This window comes from Coffea arabica, chromosome 7c (genome assembly GCF_036785885.1).
Source record: "Coffea arabica cultivar ET-39 chromosome 7c, Coffea Arabica ET-39 HiFi, whole genome shotgun sequence".
Taxonomy (NCBI): Eukaryota; Viridiplantae; Streptophyta; class Magnoliopsida; order Gentianales; family Rubiaceae; genus Coffea; species Coffea arabica.
This window is the reverse complement of record NC_092322.1, coordinates 17,985,750-18,005,259: the sequence shown is the minus strand read 5'-3', so window position 1 is coordinate 18,005,259 and position 19,510 is coordinate 17,985,750. Positions and strand designations below refer to the sequence as shown.

The 19,510-nt window shown below is 33.9% G+C and overlaps 1 protein-coding gene across 6 annotated transcripts; it reads left to right on the top strand.

Annotated features, from left to right (window-relative positions):
* Positions 1 to 4,364: 4,364 nt before the first annotated feature.
* LOC113697936 (ultraviolet-B receptor UVR8) lies at positions 4,365 to 19,229 on the top strand. 6 transcript variants are annotated; one of them, XM_072058356.1, is made up of 16 exons: positions 4,365 to 4,521; positions 4,958 to 5,232; positions 5,360 to 5,436; positions 7,689 to 7,767; positions 8,879 to 8,938; positions 9,601 to 9,702; positions 9,848 to 9,941; positions 11,298 to 11,340; positions 11,462 to 11,507; positions 11,607 to 11,653; positions 11,783 to 11,885; positions 14,253 to 14,307; positions 14,442 to 14,508; positions 15,370 to 15,406; positions 16,748 to 16,827; positions 18,682 to 19,229. In XM_072058356.1, the coding sequence occupies exons 2-16, from the start codon at positions 4,977 to 4,979 to the stop codon at positions 18,811 to 18,813; spliced, it is 1,278 nt and encodes a 425-aa protein (XP_071914457.1). In that variant the 5' UTR covers positions 4,365 to 4,521; positions 4,958 to 4,976; the 3' UTR covers positions 18,814 to 19,229. The 6 variants fall into 6 exon arrangements, 5 of the variants coding, with proteins under 5 accessions (XP_071914457.1, XP_071914458.1, XP_027073361.2 ...); XM_072058357.1 differs by lacking the exon at positions 4,365 to 4,521 and adding an exon at positions 4,528 to 4,754; XM_027217560.2 differs by lacking the exon at positions 4,365 to 4,521 and having other exon boundaries at positions 4,764 to 5,232; positions 18,682 to 18,822; positions 18,935 to 19,229.
* Positions 19,230 to 19,510: the final 281 nt, after the last annotated feature.

Sequence of the window (19,510 nt, the reverse complement as noted above, 5' to 3'; positions counted from 1 at the left end):
AAACTTTAGAACAAAGCAAATTTATAAATTTGTATTTTACTCGAAATTTAATAATTCTGCAACTACCCATCTATATATAGGTATAGAAAAAATAATAAAAAATTAGTTTGATGATTTTATCTTTTTTCTTCATGTAATTACATTAATCTGTTAAAAATATAACTTCTGATTATTTCATTTCTTCACAATATAATCCAATAGTAAAACCTCATACAACAAAAAAAGAATATACTATTCCAACTGAACAAAAAAAATTCATTGAATAATTGAATAGTTTTATACTATAAAAATACCTAGCTTAACAATCAATAAGTGGTTCTTCATAAATTAAGTAAATGGTTATATTTTTTAAACAGCCATGCACATTTTTCCTTTTGACTACTAAAAACTAATAGAAATAAAATATTTATCAAAAGATATACACATTGTTCTTTTTACTTTTAAACACTAACTACATTATCGACTCCAAAATTATAAAACTATTTGTATGCTAAATGTAAAAGTGAAAGCTCAAAAACAATTCATTGTATTTTTCAATTATATGATTTTAATTAATGATCCAATGGACTCTATTACAACAACAACAATACTCTTTGGGTCTTAAAGGTGATACAAAATCCACAAAGCCTAATCACTTTAGACTTGACAAGAAATCAGTTTTGAACATGTAAAATTAAATTGTTACTAATGTATTTCTTTATAAATACCTTTCTATTTTTCAGATTTATATTTTTTTATGGATTATAGTTTTGTGATGTCGTGATACTACTAGAGACTATTTTTTACGTTGTGGTTTTTCTTGGGATAAACAAAGTGGTTGATGAGCCTTTTTATTTAGCAAAATGAGCAAAAGAGTAGTTTAGGATTTTTAAAAATTTTGTTACACAAATAACAAAAGTAATGGAGCTAAATAATGTTTTGACAACCTTAGAAGTGGTAAGTGATATTAAGAGAAATCTCAAGGAGGTTTTTGATATTATTCCAAAAAAAAAACTGGAAAATCTTTATAATCACAGAAGAGATCCTATATTAAAGATAATTTATTTCATGCTATCATATATATTCCAAAACACTTGCAAGAAATGGAAAGTTTTTCTTCACCAGCTTATAAAACTTTAGGATAAAGCAAATTTATAAATTTGTATTTTACTCGCAATTTAATAATTATCTATATATAGGTACAGAAAAAATAATAAAAAATTAGTACGATGATTTTATCTTTTTTTTTTTCATGTAATTACATTAATCTATTAAAAATATAACTTTTGATTATTTCATTTCTTTGCAATATAATCCAATAGTAAAACCTCATACAACAAAAAAGAATATACTATTCCAACTGAACAGAAAAAAATTCATTGTATAATTGAATAGTTTTATACTATAAAAATACCTAGCTTAACAATCAATAAGTGGTTCTTCATAAATTAAGTAAATGGTTATATTTTTTAAACAACCATGCACATTTTTCCTTTTGACTACTAAAAACTAACAGAAATAAAATATTTATGAAAAGATATACACATTGTTCTTTTACTTTTAAATAGGGGTGGGCACGGGTCGGGTACCCGCCCCTAACATGATTTGGCTGACCCGACCCTAATATATCGGATCAGTTATTTTGCGATCCTAATCCGCTCCTAATATTTTCGGGTACCCGAAAAAAAGGGGCGGGTCATAGGGTACCCGCCCCTAAAAAAAACTATTTTTCAATAAAAAAAATTTCTTTTCTACTTAATATCAACATGTTTTTCAATAAAAAAAATATGTTTTTCCAATTAATATTGGTAGAGATATTGTAATTAAAGTCCATACATCACCATTTTCACACATTTCATCCAATAATCAAATCGATCTCATAAATTTAGTACATATTAGAATATCTAATGGACAAAACGAAGTTTCATAATAATTTTGAGTACATCACCATTTTCACACATTTCATACTTCTACAACACAACAAACACAAGGATAATAAGTATTTGGTAACTTCCCCAAGGATATTATGGTACAAGACCGCATCTCAAATAAGTCAATTGTGAAATCAAGTTCGGAAAAGAATTGAATAGAACTAATTATTTTTGAAAAAAATATAACCAAAATAATGTTAAAAATCTTCCCCAACTTCTTTACATCTTTGGAATAGACCTTATGGTATTAAGGTGATGAAAAAGAAAAATAAATTTCTTACACTAAATAAAAGAGACAAATTTAAGAGATATAATTGCAAATGAATGACACAAATATTTTAATTATCTAGCTAACAGAAAATTGAGACTCCAAACAAAAATCTTTGATTGAATTGATGCAAGATTTGCAGGAAAGATCGATGGAGGTAGAATAAAAATAAAAAAGATGAAAGGGGTGAACAATTTTTATAACAGAGTTTCACAAATTTTTTTTTTCATTTTGTTCATGTTTCACCGAGAATATTCACTTTCTTCAAAAAAAAATGAGAAGAGTAGATCATATAGGATTAGAATATGAGGCTGCGAGCCACTTCACTTGCACTTAGGGTTAAAAATTACAAAATTATAAAATGATCCCTACCTTTTTAATATTTATAAAATATACCCTGCGGGTCGGGTACCCGCGGGTTTTTATTTTTCTGATCCGTATCCGTACCCGATTTTTCGGGTACCCGACCCTCATCTGCCCCGCTAAGAAAAATCGGATCGGGTATTCTATTTTTCGGATCGAATCGGATCGGGTTCATCGGGTTTTCGGATCGGCGGATTTTTTTGCCCACCCCTACTTTTAAACACTGACTACATTATCAACTCCAAAATTATAAAACTATTTGTACGCTAAATGTAAAAGTGAAAGGTCAAAAACAATTTATTGTATTTTTCAAAAATATGATTTTAATTAAATGCTTTCGGATAGGCACCGTTTATTAGGGGTGAGTATGAGTTGGGTACCTGCTCCTAACATGATTTGGCTGACCCGATCCTAATATATCGAATCAGTCATTTTGTAACCCTAACCCGCTCCTAATGTTTTCGGGCAAATTTTCAATAAAAAAATTACTTTTCACTTAATATTAACATGTTTCTCAATAAAAAAATGTTTTCCAATTAATATTGGTAAAGATATTATAATTAAAGTCAATACATCACCATTCTCACAAATTTCATCCAATAATCAAACCGATTTCGTAAATTTAGTACATGTTAAAATTATAATATCTAATAGACAATACGAAATTTCATGATAATTTTGAGTACATCACTATTCTCACACATTTTATCCTTTTACAACATAACAAACATAAAGATAATAAGTATTTGGCAACTTTCCCAACTTCTTTAAGGATATTATGGTACAAGACTACATCACAAATGAGTCAACTGTGAAATCAAGTCCGGAAAAGAATTGAATAGAGCTGATAATTTTTGGAAAAAGTATAATCAAAATAAGCTTGAAAAATCTTCCCTAACTCTCTTATATCTTTGGAATAGACTTTATGGCATTAAAACTGATGAAAAAGAAAAATAAATTTCTTTCACTAAAATAAAAGAAACAAATTTAGAAGACATAATTGCAATAAAATAAATCAAATAAATAATTAAATGAAAGACACAAACGTTTTAATTATCTAGCTAATAGAAATTTTGAGCTCCAAACACAAATCTTTGATTGAATTGAAGAAAAATTTGCAGGAAAGATTGATGGAGGTAGAATAAAAACGAAAAGGATGAAAGGGATAACCAATTTTTATGATAGAGTTTTACAAATATTTTTTCGTTTTGTTCATTTGGTTTAGGTTTCATCAAGAATATTCGTTTTCTTCAAACAAGACGAGGAGAGACGGATCATACGGGATTAAAATATGATGTTGTGAGCCACTTCACTTATACTTAGGATTAAAAATTATAAAATTATAAAATGATTCCTAATTTTTTAATATTTATATAATACACCCTGTGGGTTGGGTACCTGCAGATTTTTATTTTTCTGATCCGTATTCGTATCCGTATCCGTTTTTATGTGTACCCGACCCGCATCTACACGGTTAAGAAAAATCGGATCGGATATCCTATTTTTCGGATCGGATCGAATCGGGTTTTCGGGTTTTCGGATCGCGGATTTTTTTGCCCACCCCTACCGATTATGCGTGGCACAACGAATCTCAACTAGTGTAACACTGTTATGTTTAAATGAACACCACATTGCTGAATTTGAATTTCAAGTGTAAATTTTACTTCTGTGACATTGATCTAATTATGACACCATATGCTATTAGTGTATATAAGATTTATTTAGATATTTCTGGTTTAAAATTATATAAAATATAAATTTATATTTATTAAACTTGATTAGTCTTGATTGAACTTGAATGAAATTGAATTAAGCTCGAATAAGACAAAACAAAACCGACTTGAGACAAATTTTCTAACTCGAGTTGAGGTTGAATAATGCACTACTCGATCTCAACTCTCCAATGTTGACGGATGACAAAAGGGATTTGCTTGAATAAGGCAAAACAAAATCGAGTCTGAGTTTTTAACTCGAGCTAAGGTTTGAGTAATGCACTACATGATTTGGATTCGATTGTACTCCGATTCTGGAGGATGACACAGGAGACCTTCATTTCAAGAGAAAAAATCTTTATTTCTATTGGAGTTGATCCGCCTTGTCTTGTTTAGCGTATTCCATGTCAAAATCGTCAACTTCTCCCATTGTCTACTAAACATCACATGTGGATTTTGATTGCAAAAGTAAAAATTTACGACAAATTTAAACCAATAAAGGTGCTTGTAAACAATTAAACCTTGAATGAATGGTCAAGATTGAGACTATGGTGATCCTATAGCTAAAAAGGGAGCTTCTATTAAATAACAAATAAAATTTTCGATTGTGTCAGACTGGTGTCTGCCGTACTTTGAATTTTCGTCGACTTTTTTTAAGTTAAATTTTCTTGGAATTGGAATCTAATGGCGGTTACAACTTCCAGAGTTTCCGGGAAGAAATTGATGACTTCAGTATCAGTATCGGCAACTACAGTTGGGAGAATTGGAAATGAAGGGTTCAGATTAGGGAGATGGATTTCTTCTGTCATCGACGGTGGAAAGAAGGTTGCGGCACTGTGGGGAAATGGAGATTATGGGAGACTGGGATTGGGAAATTTGGAGTCCCAATGGAAGCCAAGGATTTTGAATTCTTCTGCTTTTTATGATCAGAGCCTCCGCGAAATTGCCTGTGGTGGAGCTCATACCCTTTTTCTAACAGGTTGTTGATAATTTTCTTGAGTTGATGGGATCGCAAAATGTCTCGATTTTTCATCATTTTTATTGTAGTTGATGTGGCCAGGTTTTGATGCATTTCTGATGGGTGATTCCCTGATTCTCCTTTGCAGAAAATGGCCGTGTCTATGCCACTGGTTTGAATGATTTTGGGCAGCTAGGAATTTCGGATGATAGAAGTTATGCTACTGTATGCACTCTCAACCTTATTGTCATGTTTTCTGGTCTTCTCGGTTTAGTTAGTTAGAGCTGTGGGTTTGTTTTCTTGTCAGTTTTGGTCAGTTTGTGATGTTACTCGGGGTTTTGGAAATATGATTGCCTTGTTATTTACTTTTACTGGATTAATTGTTTGTGGGTTCTGCTTGATTTAATTGCTTGCACACTTTGGTTTTGAATTTTGTTTGGATGTAATTTCTGTAACGAATCACGATAGTGCCTTGATTTAGCACTCCATTTTGTTTGTTACGTTGATAGGTGCATATTGCTGGGTACTTAATTTTCCTTAATTTGTCAACTGTTATTTATAATTGCTATACGTTGGATTTGCAATTACTTACTATTTCTGCTGTTAAAATGTTACAAAGACTGAAAACTTGGTTGAGTTCAAAGTTTTTCTTTTCAAAACTTTCCAGTTCAGGAAAGATGAAAATTTGATGGTGGACATTGTCGCAGTTTGAAATTTTTCATGGAGATGTTAGTATTGAATATACTTGTCTCTAGGGGATCAAGGTTTTACTGAAAATAAATACAAGTTTGTTGGTTGAATACGAGATACCAATGGCCTAGTAATTTCCTTATTATGGGGTCACCCTGTTATTGGCTAACTAATGTGGAGAGTTGGTTGTTCATGATCTCTTGTTTAAGTTAATATTGGATACTTTTAAATCCTACTGGCTCTAAGTAATTGTTTAGCATTTGGTATTTTGCTCAACAATTCCCAAGAATTAGCTTGACATCAGTTGCACATATTTTGAGTTATGATTCATGGTTTTCATCCATTTTTGGTGTTCTTGAATATTGTTGACCATGTTGAGAGGATGACTTTGGTATAACTTTGTTAAGTTTGATGTTACTTGTTGGCTCATGGAGATGATGATGGCGCACTGCCATTTGATAATGGCATTTGATGCCTTGTCCAGTGGGTTTTGAGAAAACAGTGGCTATAATGTGTTCTAGAAAAAAGTTGGATGATGTGGTGGTTTTTGTCCATGTCTGGAGTTTTTGAATATTGTTCAACATGCTGAGACGAGTGCTTTAGCTTATCTTTGTGAAGTTTGATTCTGGAGGGATTGTGTAAGAGGAGAAGTGGTGAACTTTTTGATGTTTTTCAAATATCATCTTTTGTATTTCCTTTTCATTAATTCCTCTTGCTGTAAACTGGTAAATTTTGTACAATCAAGAGCCTAGTTACCAAGATCATTAGTTTTACAAATTTTCTACTTATTTTGTGAGATGGAAAGGTATATTTTCATATGACAATTTACTATTTTATAAAATGGATAAAATATGAAGACAGAATATATTGCAATGGTTTTGAATTTTTATGAACTTTTGATTGAAAAATTTCCATGGAGGGTAGCAATATTGGCTATCCAGTTTTTGTTTTTGGTTCTTCACTTACTTCACATTCATTACAAAGTTACAAGGAGGATGCCATGCCAATGACGAAAAGTGCAGTTTCTATATCGCCACCATCTCCCCTATTATTTTCAAAATTGATGTCCTGCATTTCTTGGAAAACCCATGAACCTGGGTTGTCTAAAGATATTTGAATTTACACACCTTGCATGTTCACTGATTTTAGCATGAGCTTGTATAATCCAACCTTTGTAGGTGTACTTATTGCTCTTTATTTTGTAAATTAAATTAATGAATCTTTGGTGCTTGGATTAACCACTGCCACTGCTAAATTCTCTAGGCTTTCCTAAATTGGCTGATGGTTATGAATATGAAGCTTCATGTCTCAGTCCTCATACTTATGATGAGCTACTCTATCCAGTATTTGGCCTGGCTGCTAGGGTTTCGTTAACGTACTATGTGGAGTGTCGTATTTTGTTTCTCCATGTTGATGTCATGGTCATGCTATTGAAGTATTGCATTCTTTTCAGGGGGTATAATTAGAATGTTTGATTTGACTTTGTGACTCAGTCAATAATATTGCATTTCATGGACACTGGTTTCATTTATGACCCTTATCTAGGCTATAGGTCCTTTTGTTGTAAGTGTTCAGAGAAATGATATTCCGCATGATGGATAAATGAGTTATTATCTAGACCCTTGATTATGGCTACTTTTGCTTATATTTCATGTAGAATGTTGTTGTTGGTATCTGACTTTCATTTTGGCTGTTCCTTGTTCAATATATTTAGCGCATTTGCTCTGTTAGGACAAAATGACATGGTTGTAAATTCTGCCTTTTAAGTTCAGCTTGTTCATTTGCAGGAGCCACTTATTGTCACTGGAATTCCTAAAGAAGTTGTAAAAATTTCAGCCGGTTATCATCACTCTTCTGCAATTACAGGTTTTAGATTTGGACCTTTTTAGATGCCATGTTCTGTAGCTGTGCTACATAATGTTGATTTTCCTTTTCACTGAGATTTGGTGATGGTTTCAATTATACTACTGGTATATGTGGTTCCAATTGTTCTGTTTACTTACAGTTTATTTTCTGTTCTTGTTGGTGGAATTGGATAAACTTAATCTTCATGCTTTACTAATCTTTTTATGGGACATCAGCTTCTCATATGCTTCATACACCAGGCTGCTCTGCTTTTTAGTTGTGAAAGAGGAATATAACTGAAACATTGTTACAGGAAAATGTTGATTAACTGAAATATTCTTTTAAACTTGCAGCCCTTCATTTTTTGACTTTCTTTTTGTGGTGCAAATGGTGATATATGCGTCTCTGGAGATCGTGTCCTTAACATTTGTTTATCCTCCGCAGTGTTTTCTCAGTTAACTGAACCCTAGCTGATAGGAAGCAATTGTTAAGTCCAAAATCATACTCACAATAGCCTCCATCATTTTCCTGAGTAGCAACTAGTTGCTCACTGAGATTTTGAGCAAGTCATTACTTGCTCTTTCATAGCCAAGACATCGAATGTCAAAAGAACAGTACTTCAAAACAATTTACTCGAAGAAACCAGATGTCCAAGTTTTAGCAAGCTTAAATAAAATTGGTTCTTGAAGTGATGAAATTCTATATCTCTACATATCCTCTGCAGCAACAAAAATCATCTGAATAAAGGGAGAAAAGGAGCAATAAATGATGGGAAAATAAAATGAAAACGTAATTAACCACTGACCAGTAAGATTCTTATCCTAAATATTAGTGAGGATCATCAATTAAATGTACCTCAACATAGTAAGATTAACCTTGCATGTCAAAAATTCTGTACATCGACTTGTATTGTGATTATTTGTTGGTAATTCTAGTAGAATTGTTGTTAGAGTCAGTTTTGGAAAGTCGAATATGGTGGGTTCTTGAAGAACTGGTTCATTTTTGGATTTGGAAGTTTACAACCTATATTACTACTTAACCTGTATGTTTCACCTTTCCAAGCCAATGTTTCTTTAGCATTCTGGACTTTACTGTTAATGCCTGTCTCCTGATATCTATCCTTGTCTTGTAGTGGATGGCGAGCTTTATATGTGGGGGAAGAACTCAGATGGACAACTTGGGCTTGGGAAAAGTAATAATTTAGCTCACCTCTACATTCTGTTGCCTTTTTGTTTTATTACTGAAGTGCTGCAATCTCATCTGAACATTATACTGGCTTGATTTTGTGAAAGGATGACGTAAGGATGTAATGTGTATCTGTCAATCCATTGTTTGTTATATCTTAACATTTTCCCCCTTTTCCTTCCTCCTTTTTTTATTTCCCAAACCTCTTAAGCATTTTGGGCTTCTTTTTGCATAAGAATTTCTCCGATGTAAACCTCTAATTTTCCTTTCCTGTGTCTTGAAAAATGATGATACATAAATATGGAACTTAATGGCTGATTTTCCTTTAAGATACTTAGGTTCTTCTTTTTTGTTTCCAAATTTGTTTGTGCACAGTCTGACAGCAACTTTTAATTCCTTAATTTATGATGCAGGGAAGTTTCTGCACAATTTTGTGTGTGGTCCAAGTACATGTTAACATTGCTTTTCAATGATTTTTTTCAAAATCCGCTTTGGCTGGCCATTTATAATCTGTTAACAATGTAGTTTATCATCACCATCTGTTGTTAGGCTTAGTATCTTCACTGTCTGTAGTTGTTCTTGTAGTTTTTAATATCTGGCTTTGTATTTAGGCATCTACTATGCATTAAAAAAATGGAAATGATTTCTGAAATTCTCTGTTAACTGCAGAGGCAGCAAAGCTAGTTACTCTTCCCAGTAAAGTGGAATGCTTGAATGGAGTTTCCATTAAGATTGCCTCTTTGGGTTCTGAGCACTCAGTTGCTGTTACAGGTTTATATCTGTATTTCAAGTGTGTTGCAAATGCAGTATTATGCAAACACTGGCAGTCTTTAATAGCAAAGCATTTTTTTTTTCTTCGTCTTTCTTGTCACGATTCTATGCGTTTACTGACCGCTGGTTTGCTGTTAATGTCTAGATAAAGGGGAGGCCTTGAGTTGGGGTGGAGGAGCATCTGGAAAACTTGGACATGGTCATGGATCCAGCATATTGGGATTTCGAAAAAGTAACAGGTTCTTTTATGTGGTTAAGCATGCTTTTTTTGTTCACAGAATGAATTTTCTGTATAACGTTCTTGGAAGTTTGAACTGTTATTCATTCTTTTTTTTTCTCTCTTACATGATTGTCTTTTGAGATGGCTTTTTACTTTTAAGTAGAAACAAAATGTAGGTTTTGGGGATAATTGATCTCAATAATGGTTCATAGCTATGCCTATATGTTCACATTCGCCTCATTTCAGTGTTTTTGGGGCTCAATTTTGATTGTAAGGTTGAACCTTTTTTAGGCAAGTTTCACTCTTGTTTGTAATTTGAATGTGCTTTAAGGTGAATTACTGTAGATCCTTTTAATTTGCTCCGACTTTCACTTTACCCCCTGAAATATTTTTATCAGCACTTTGCCCATTTTAACTAATCTGTTATTGCTATTTGACATCTTACAACAAATTTATTTGTCCTATTTAGCATTTTACCCTTACTTTGGTATGTTTGGACAACCTTACGTCACTCATTTTGATGCTTTTTTGGTTTAATTTTTTCTTCATATTTTACTTTTTTTTCCTTTCTTGCTTTGGTATAAAAATACTGATTTGTGTGGCATTACATATACAGTTAGTTGACTTTACATGCTTTTGGTTTGTTTTTCTTCATCTTTAGACTATGTTTTGAGTTTCATGTAAAGGAGGATTGGTGTCGATTGATGTGCTTTCATTCATAGAAGGTGAATAGTGCAAGTCATTGTCCTTGATAAGTTGACTCTGGTATTGGGTTGTAGTTGTGCGGTTATGCTAAGTTCTCTGGGAGGAAATTTGTTTGTAAGGGAAAAAAAAAATAAACTACTAAAGAGGAAAAGCAGGGTTGGGGAAAAAAAAGACAGAATAAGGAAAATGTGCGGAAAAACATTGAAGGGCAAATTCGCCCACAACATACTGTACGTATGGTCAAATGTTAAAAAGTATTAACAGGGCTAGTCCAAGTGCACAAAGTATTGATTAAAAGATTTAGGGCGCAAGTAAAATTTTGACCCAAGTACTGGGGGTTTAATGCAATTAACCTCTGATTTACAATTGTGTATTTTGATTTCTGAGTGTGGTGCCCTGTAGATTTGAGTAGAAGGGAATGACATGTGAAAGGTGAGATATGACAGAATAAGAAAAACCTCTTCAAGCTATAAACATTTTTGTCAAAATATCATGTGATTAGCAGATCCACCACCTGAAAGTTTCATACATCTTCATTACGTAGTACTGTTATGTATTGCTATTCCTCAATATGCCTCGTTAAAATATGCTTTCACCCTTGAAGAATTTTGAGATTGGCTGCAGCAGGAGAAGCTATTATCTTGATTATATTGGGTTTTCTTTTATGCAGTGAATTCACTCCACGACTGATTAAGGATCTGGAGGGAGTGAAGGTAGTGTATATGTCTGATTTTGTACAAGTGTCTGTTTAGTTTCTCAAGATCACGTTCACTGTGAGTTGGTCAAGGTATTAATTCTTTGATCCTTGTCACTCTGTTTCTTGAGAATATATAGGTTAAAAGTGTTGCTGCTGGGATTTTGCATTCTGCCTGCATTGATGGTAAACTATTGACCTTTTGGAGATGGTTAATGATCATATTCTTTGAAGATTGGAATTGAGCTTTTTTTGGACAGCTTTTTCATTTCTGGGGTATTGCAGAAAATGGCTTTGTATATATTTTTGGTGAAAGAGCAAAGGCGAAGATGGTAGGATGTGGATTGCCACAAGAAAATTGTCGAATATCTTTTGCTTCCTTTATTTTTTTCGTGAACAAAAGCTGCATTTTCACTAGTGATATGTCTCTAATATGTGGCTACTTTTTTACAAAAATACAGGGCTTTGAAGAAGGAAAGAGTGTTACAGTTCCATCTCTTATGAGCAAAATGCCACCATCTGAAGAGGTTGCTTGTGGTGGTCATCACACTTGTATCATTACAAGTAGTCTCTCATTTCCATATTCTTGCAATTATATATTTCTTGTCATGAGCAATAATACGATAAATGCTGTTTTACTAGGGCATAATTGGGAAGGACTTTTCTTTTGAGTATTTGCCCTGATTTTCTGAAGAAATATAGGACTGTTATTCATTTTATGTGATATACCCTGTCCCAATGCCATGATATCAGTAACATTTTCGCAAGCATCTAAGGCAGTAACATGGACCAAGTAGTCCTTGTTTGCTGAAGAATAGTGTTTGTCAGTGCCAGTAAATTTTACTGAAATTTGTCAAATCATCTTCGTATTATCTGGTTGATCTGGTATACTTGTGACTGAGTTACTCTTAGCTGGCTAGTTTCTTGTCGTCAATGATTATTTGCTTTTGGATCATTAAATTCTGTTGATATATCCACAAACATGGATTTTTGCTATTCAGGGACCTTCTTTTCCCTTCTACTTGGATATTGTGAAAACTGGCCCTTGTTGAACATTCCCCAAACTTAGATACTTGAAATTTGGCTGTTACCTATCAGAGTTAATCCCATCTTTGCTGAATCTTGAAGTCGTTGAAAATTTTTTCTGTCTTTCTTGGGTTTATCCCGAAAGCCTGCTTTGGCAATGCGGGTGAGACTGGTGATGTTTGAGAGTTTGCAAGATAGGTGTGTCTTTTGCATTACCTTATTGACAGAACTAAAACCGTGCGAAGTCTTTTATTTTTAGCAAACGATGTTGGCACGCCAAAATTAGCTTCAGAGCTCTCTCTCTCTCTCTCTCACATACATACATATATTAACCAAATTGATGCGGACACAAGTTTTATATTTTTTAACAACTTAAATGCAAAAAATACATAGATATTGAACAAAATAATTTTAAAGTAACCTTTTTGGATTGAGATTGTAAAAGAGCATACATTCTTGAATATAAACTAATAAAATTTAGAAAGTTTTTATGTACTTTCTATGACCCTTTTTGAACAAAAATTACTTTGCAGGATAGCAAATATATCTTCTTTAGAATATATGAACTTTATTACCAAAAAAGTACTTTCCTTTTTATTTTTGTTCAATTTTTACATTTTTATACCTCAGGAAAAGTTTAAGAATTATGATGTATGCTGCTTCAAAATGTATTTGAAGACATTTCATGAATAAACCATCAATAAAATGTTTACATATACAGAAGAGGATGTCATAATATTTAGACGTCATGTTGGTTTTTAGTCATTTAGACTAATGGAAAGATAGCAGTGGAGTGCCTGAAACTTATTTTGGAGTTCCAAAATCATTAGCCTTCATTTTATTAAAGTTCAATGTTGTATTAGTATCTTACATGAGCATTTTAGTGAACCAGGCTAGTGAACTGGAAAGACCTTTTTATATGTATATCTTTTCTCTACCTTTCCTCAATGGTCCTATGCTCAGCGGAGCTCATTACAGAAGCTTTACAAGTGCTTCTAGCTGTCGGAAGTCATAAGACGTTACCTGGCTGACTAGCAGTAAGAGGCCAGTGAGTTGCGTGTGATACTGTTCTGGTAATCAATAATATGTCAACTGAACCTTACCAGACTATGTAAATTACATAGTAAGACATACTCCAAACTCCATTTCCTCTTAAAGCTCCTTTTTTTAATTAAAAATGTGACCCCCTGCCATGGACAAAGTCCTATATTAATTTCTCTAGGACTTTCAATGAGTTAAATGGAGATCTTGAGCCTTTCCACTTAGTGCCAACTGGTTTTAAGCTGGATGCTCATGATCTTTTCCATGGTTTGAGAGCACTGTCTTGGGTTTCAGTTCATACATCTCAATCGACAATTCCCCATGTAACTTCCATCCTCTGTAGGCTGTTCCAATTCAGGAATCTTCGTCTGTACAAGTCAAAGTCATTTGTTTTTTTTGGGGGGGGGGGGGGTGTTGAAGGTACAAATTCTGGCATCGTTTTTCAGGGGAGTTCCAAAATAGTTAATAAAGATATGGTCTGCTACTCAATTGCCACTTGGTTTTGTTCAGTTTGAGAGCCACCCTTTCTCCTTGTCCATGAATCTTTGCTGGAGTTGTACACCAAGAATTAAGCAAATACCAAATGTAATCTTCCTAATTGGTTTCAACTTACTTGGCTGATCGGCTGAATTATTAAAATTTTTCAAATAACATAAATACCAAAGATGAAGTAAAATGCCAGATAGAATTTCCCTAATCCATTTGATGTAAATTCAATTGTCTGCTTGTTAGCATGGCTTTACATAAGATACTATTACAGTTATATCTCTTGGTTGTTATGATATGAAGTGTGATTTCTGTTGTTTCTCGTTTTGGAGATTCTGTAAATTGTCCTTTAATCTGGAATTTTCTTCTATTTCATAGGTGGTGGGGAGCTGTACACATGGGGCTCAAATGACAATGGCTGTCTTGGTATTGGGTATCTTCCTTGTTAATGAACTTAGATCTAAAAGTTTAGCCAATGAGTGAATGTTTTTGTTTCTTATTGACTTCTCTGTGAGCTAATCACAGAACTATTGGATAATTAACTGAAACCTAAATTGTTTGTTCCAGATCAACTGATGTTGTTCATTCACCTGAAAGAGTTAAAGGTCCATTTGTGAGGCATCCTGTTTGTAAGGTTTGTAACACAAATTACCAAATTAGTCAAGTAGCGATTCTTCTCTTAAATTTTCCTGCAGAGAGTTTAATATTAGGTGAAAATATTTCCTGGCCATTAATTTTGCTTTTGGTAAAACAACCTTCTTCTGATTAGGGAACATGAGGTAACAAAGAAGATGATTTAAAATGTGACATGTATGACCCTGGCAAACATATTGTTTCCCAATTTTTAAGTTTTATTTATTTTGTTTTAAATCAAAACCACCTTGGAGTGGTGTTGTTTTTAGCCCTGGGGTTTATTAAGTTGGTAAAGTAATTACAGGAATGGAAAGGGACATACAAATCCGATTTTCTGTAATATCAATTATAAACGCTTGATATAGGCATATCTAAATTCTGCAATTTGATGAACCTCTTTAATTGCATAGATATGGGATGTTGGATATCGTGTTTACAGTGACATCCTTCATTAGCTGGAAAATAAGTTTGAGTGGCTTCTGAAAATATGTTTGAAATAGAAACTTCTCCCTTGAATAAGAAACCTGATTTGTTAAATTGAATACGAATTTACTGCAGTAGATTGGAACAGCCATTAATGTGTTTCATAGGATTTTGATGTACAACCCCCAAGCACCTGGGACTGGTTCTGCTGAATATATATGCAAACTCCACCTGATTGAGCTAAACCCTCAGCTTCCAAGTTTCTTTTGTCCCATAAATTTGTAAAATCCTGCTATCATACCACCATTCTGACTGCTGATAATGCCACCTGGAGCAGCATATGCAAGCTGGTGTTTGTATTGGCTGCTGGCTTTAACTTGAGCTTTTAAGGATTTATCATTTGACTTTTCTTTATGATTCTAAATTTATGTGTTATTAGGTGTCCTGCGGTTGGAAGCACACTGCAGCAATTTGTGGTAAGGACATTAAATGTGAAGCCTTAGACATTTTTACTGTTTCTATAGATAAATTGTTCTGCAATTTGAAAGTCCGAAGCAATTTTATGTACCATCATAGTTATATCCAGAGATTCTCCGCCTCATTTAAATATTCTGCTTTAAAATTGCATGAGATTTTCATTATCATGACCTTTTGCAGGCAATATAGTAGCCAAAGGCAGTTTCTTGGGGAGTATTAATTCTACTTCCTGTACATGCTTTCTATTCTTTGAATACTTTCTTTAGTTTTGGCATGTTGAATCCCTCGGCTTCGCCTTATATAGACAATGCCATTGTGGACAAGTTATTGAAGCTCATTTCTAATGAACCGTCAACATTTTGGTCGGTCTCATGCTACTAAAAAAAATGCTTGAAGAGATTGCCAGGGAAAATGGAATATTTTCACAGCATAGTATGGCAAAATTGCAGGTCTCCAAATAGATTTGAAATCATGGTGTTGCCTTAATAGGCATAAACGCAAAGAATAAAAGGAAGAGGAGGGAAAATCTTGTTGGTCTAGTAGAAATACTGAAAAGCTGAAAGAAAATGAAAGAGACAAGTCATGTCAAAACTGGAAACGGAAGAATCTTCTATATTACTAGTTAGACCAACTAGAGCTTGAAAAGATATTCTGGTGAGCTCTCTCAAGACATGCTGAATAAGCGTGTCGAGTGACATCATCTGCTGAACCTATTTTTCTATTGCCTCTCTGCCTTTTTTTTTGCTTTCAAAAAAGAGGATCAATAGTGGTTTCCCACTTACCCCATGATGGCTTGAACCTGTGACCTCTCGGTTACAGGTGAATTATCTTATCAACTAGGCCATGCTTCGCTGTCTCCTCTCTGCCAATTTGTATTTCCTTTATTCTTGCTTCTTTTGTTCTTTCCCTTCCTGCACTTCCCCTTCCTGCACTTTCCATAAATTGCTTCTTGCAGTAACCTCCAACATTATTTTAGATTAGTTTCTGCTCCAGACTTGCAATTCAGCCAAGTCTCTTTTTTTTCCATTTTTTGTTAGGTGCGTTTTCTTTGTAGCATATGCACATGTATACATATAGGTGTACTAGTGAGCCTTTTCTTGGTTTTCCCTACAGCCTTTTTTTTTTTTTTTTTCCCTTTTTTCGGGTGCATTGTCTAGTCTGAGTTTTAGATTGATCCTTCTAGCTGCTTTTCAAATTAATTTTTATACGCTCATTTCTCATTTTCAGATTAGGTAATTTATATGTATTGCTTTTATGGTAGAATATACTACTAAAGCTTAACTTTTTTTTTTTTTTAGTTTCTCTTTTACTAACTAACCAGGGGGTAATCTGCATTGCAGGGGGCAATATGTACACCTGGGGCTGGGGTGGTTCACATGGAACTTTTTCTGAAGATGGACATTCTTCTGGTGGCCAACTGGTCTGTACCTATTCTTAAACTATTGTGTCCAATGTATTTATCTTTCTAGTTGCCTATCTGCTTTAGTTGGAAAAGATTTTCTAGTTTTTCTCTGCCTGGGGATTTGCGAGAAAGAAAAGTTGAAAGAAGTAGGTAGAACCATTTTATAATCTCTGAAATCCTCACACTATAAGGGTTGTAGAGTTACAGAGAATTTCTTCCTCTCTTGCCTCGTGAATTGTGCTATGTTTCCAATATTAACTTTTGTCATATAGACCTTTCAGGTAACTAGATAATCAGCATAAAAAGGTCTATAACACACGCGTTTCATCCTTGTATTGATTTCAACATATGCTGCTCTTTTAACTTTTGAATCAGATTTGTGATGTGCTTTAGACAGGAAATCAGACCTAACTCTTTTCTCAAGAAACTACATAGCTTAGATTGTTAATGTTCTTGTGAACCTCATGTACCACACTGGTATATTTTACCCTCAGTCTAGTTTGCTCCTCTTTGCCATCTTTTTACCACTCCGTCAGTTGCATTCCTTTTCACTCCCTCCATCTGTTGCCTTCCTTTTCATCCCCTCCGTCTGTTGCCGTCCTAACTAGTCTTGTTGGACCAAAGGCTTATTTGTGTCTGTGATTTGGTAATGCTCATTGGGGAGTGGCTCGGGGGAAATCTAAGGGGTGGCGGTCCTGAAATGTCCATGAGTTGCTAAACGATTAGAGTATGATATCTTCCATACTTCTGTGCTGCAGTAGCTGATATTGGCAAAATAGGAAAAAGAAAGTATTTGCTAGCTGTTCATCTTGTACTTTTAAGGTCTTTATTAGGGGAAGAACCGTTTGTTATTGTGGGAATTTTGTCATGGAAGCCAACCTGTTTATTGGTAACTCGAACATGATGTAGCTTGGAGGAGGATATAAACCTGACCTTTGACACTTTTATGAAAACAGATAGAATAAAAGCCTGACTTGTCTGGCCTAAACAAACATTGCAAATCACGCAGAGGTCTCATTTTACTTTTAAATTTTACAAGGTATAGCCATTTTTTTAGTTCTCTTTTTTTTTTTTTTAAGGCGAAGCAGGAGGCCTTGAGACTTCGCATTTCAATGTCGAATGAATTAGTTTTTGACCGTTTGGCTTATTTTTTTTATCTATTTTTCTTGTACTTGACAATGGTTTTTTTCCTTCTTAAAAAATTGGTTGCAAAGACTGCAAGAAGAAACAAGGCAGAAATCCTTCTTAACTTGGAAAACTAATTACATGTCTGAGCCATGATTCTTACAAAACATAATGGAGTTTCAACTTTTACGAGGTGGGGGACAAGATTCCTTGTGTAATTGTACAAAAATCATGTGGTAAATTTGATTATTTTTCATTAAACAAGAACTTGAAAAGATATGGATGATAACACTGTTGCATATTGTTGAGTGCAGTAGCCAATTTGAAATTTGGAACTTCTCTGCTTATAATTTAGGTTGTCTAAAAAAATTCATTCGTTCATTTTGTTTTCAGTGCTTCTGTTCATATTATATCAGCTCATGGTGTTCAGGCATTCTTGTATAATGAGATGAACATAATACGTGTTTGAACATGATGTTCGAATTTTTACAAGAGATTTTTAATAATCACTTTTGCCTGGTTGGCTATTTGATTTGTGTAGAAAATGATGATTGGCTCGACACAAATTTCATTACTCAACGTGATGCTGCAAACTTTCTTTTAAATCTGGAAAATCTCATTAGAGATTTTAAGTGCCTTACTCTGGGGTTTTATAAGTTGTATTACTGCAGCACCTGTTCTCTAAATTCTTGCTTTCTACAAGTACCTGTATGATCATCATATTTATTCAGTTGTTTTTCTCTGCAGGGGCAAGGGGATGACATTGACTACATTGAACCTAAGGCGATTGACTTTTGCAATAAAGTGAGAGCATGGCAAGTTTCATGCGGATTTAATCATACAGGGGCTATACTGGAAGTTGACAAAGAACCACTTTAATAACATAAGGTTCTTTTTTGTCTTTCAAGAATGCTGTGAATTTCTCCGCCAGCAAATTTTCACCTCAGTGAAAATGCGGTATTTGGAACCATGCATGTGATATCTGCAATTTCATCCTCAGGTGAAGAGTATATGAAAGTAATCTTCGAATCAGCTGATTCCCATAAAATCAGAAGTCAAGTTTAGGTGCGCTACGTTTCAACCAAAGGAAATAAGACTAGATGCAGTTATTCATCAAATAATCACGTGAAAGGAGTACTTTGTGAAGAAATATATTATTTTCATTTATGTTCTCTTGTATAAGGTACATTCAGCACTGTAAAGTTGTGACTTCGAAAAGAGACCCTCTTTGAACCCTGTAATGTGATATCACAGATTTTTCATCAATGCATTCAAAGCAAACCCTAGCTCCCAAATCGGTAGGCTAACTGGTACCTGGTTTTTACTAGTCTGATTCATTTTGGGAAAATGTCAGTTTTCATCCCCAAACTTTGGGTTCTGGACATATTTTATCCCTCAACTTTTGGGCACGACACATTTAGTGTCTGAATTAATAATTTTTTATCAATGTTATTTTCAAACGGCAATTTAGCCAATTTTTAACGGAACTGATCACATGAAAATCATATGACTGTTAAATAAATGTCCTTGTTCGAAACAAAATTAGGTGAATTAGGTGAAAATGCGATTGTCTTCG

Bases quoted from the DNA above. Each gene is read 5' to 3' on its own strand.
- LOC113697936 (XM_027217560.2), top strand. From the start codon at position 4,938: ATGGCGGTTACAACTTCCAGAGTTTCCGGGAAGAAATTGATGACTTCA. The intron at 5,233-5,359 runs GTTGTTGATAAT...TCTCCTTTGCAG, and splicing joins TCATACCCTTTTTCTAACAG to AAAATGGCCGTGTCTATGCC. The intron at 9,942-11,297 runs GTTCTTTTATGT...TCTTTTATGCAG, and splicing joins GGATTTCGAAAAAGTAACAG to TGAATTCACTCCACGACTGA.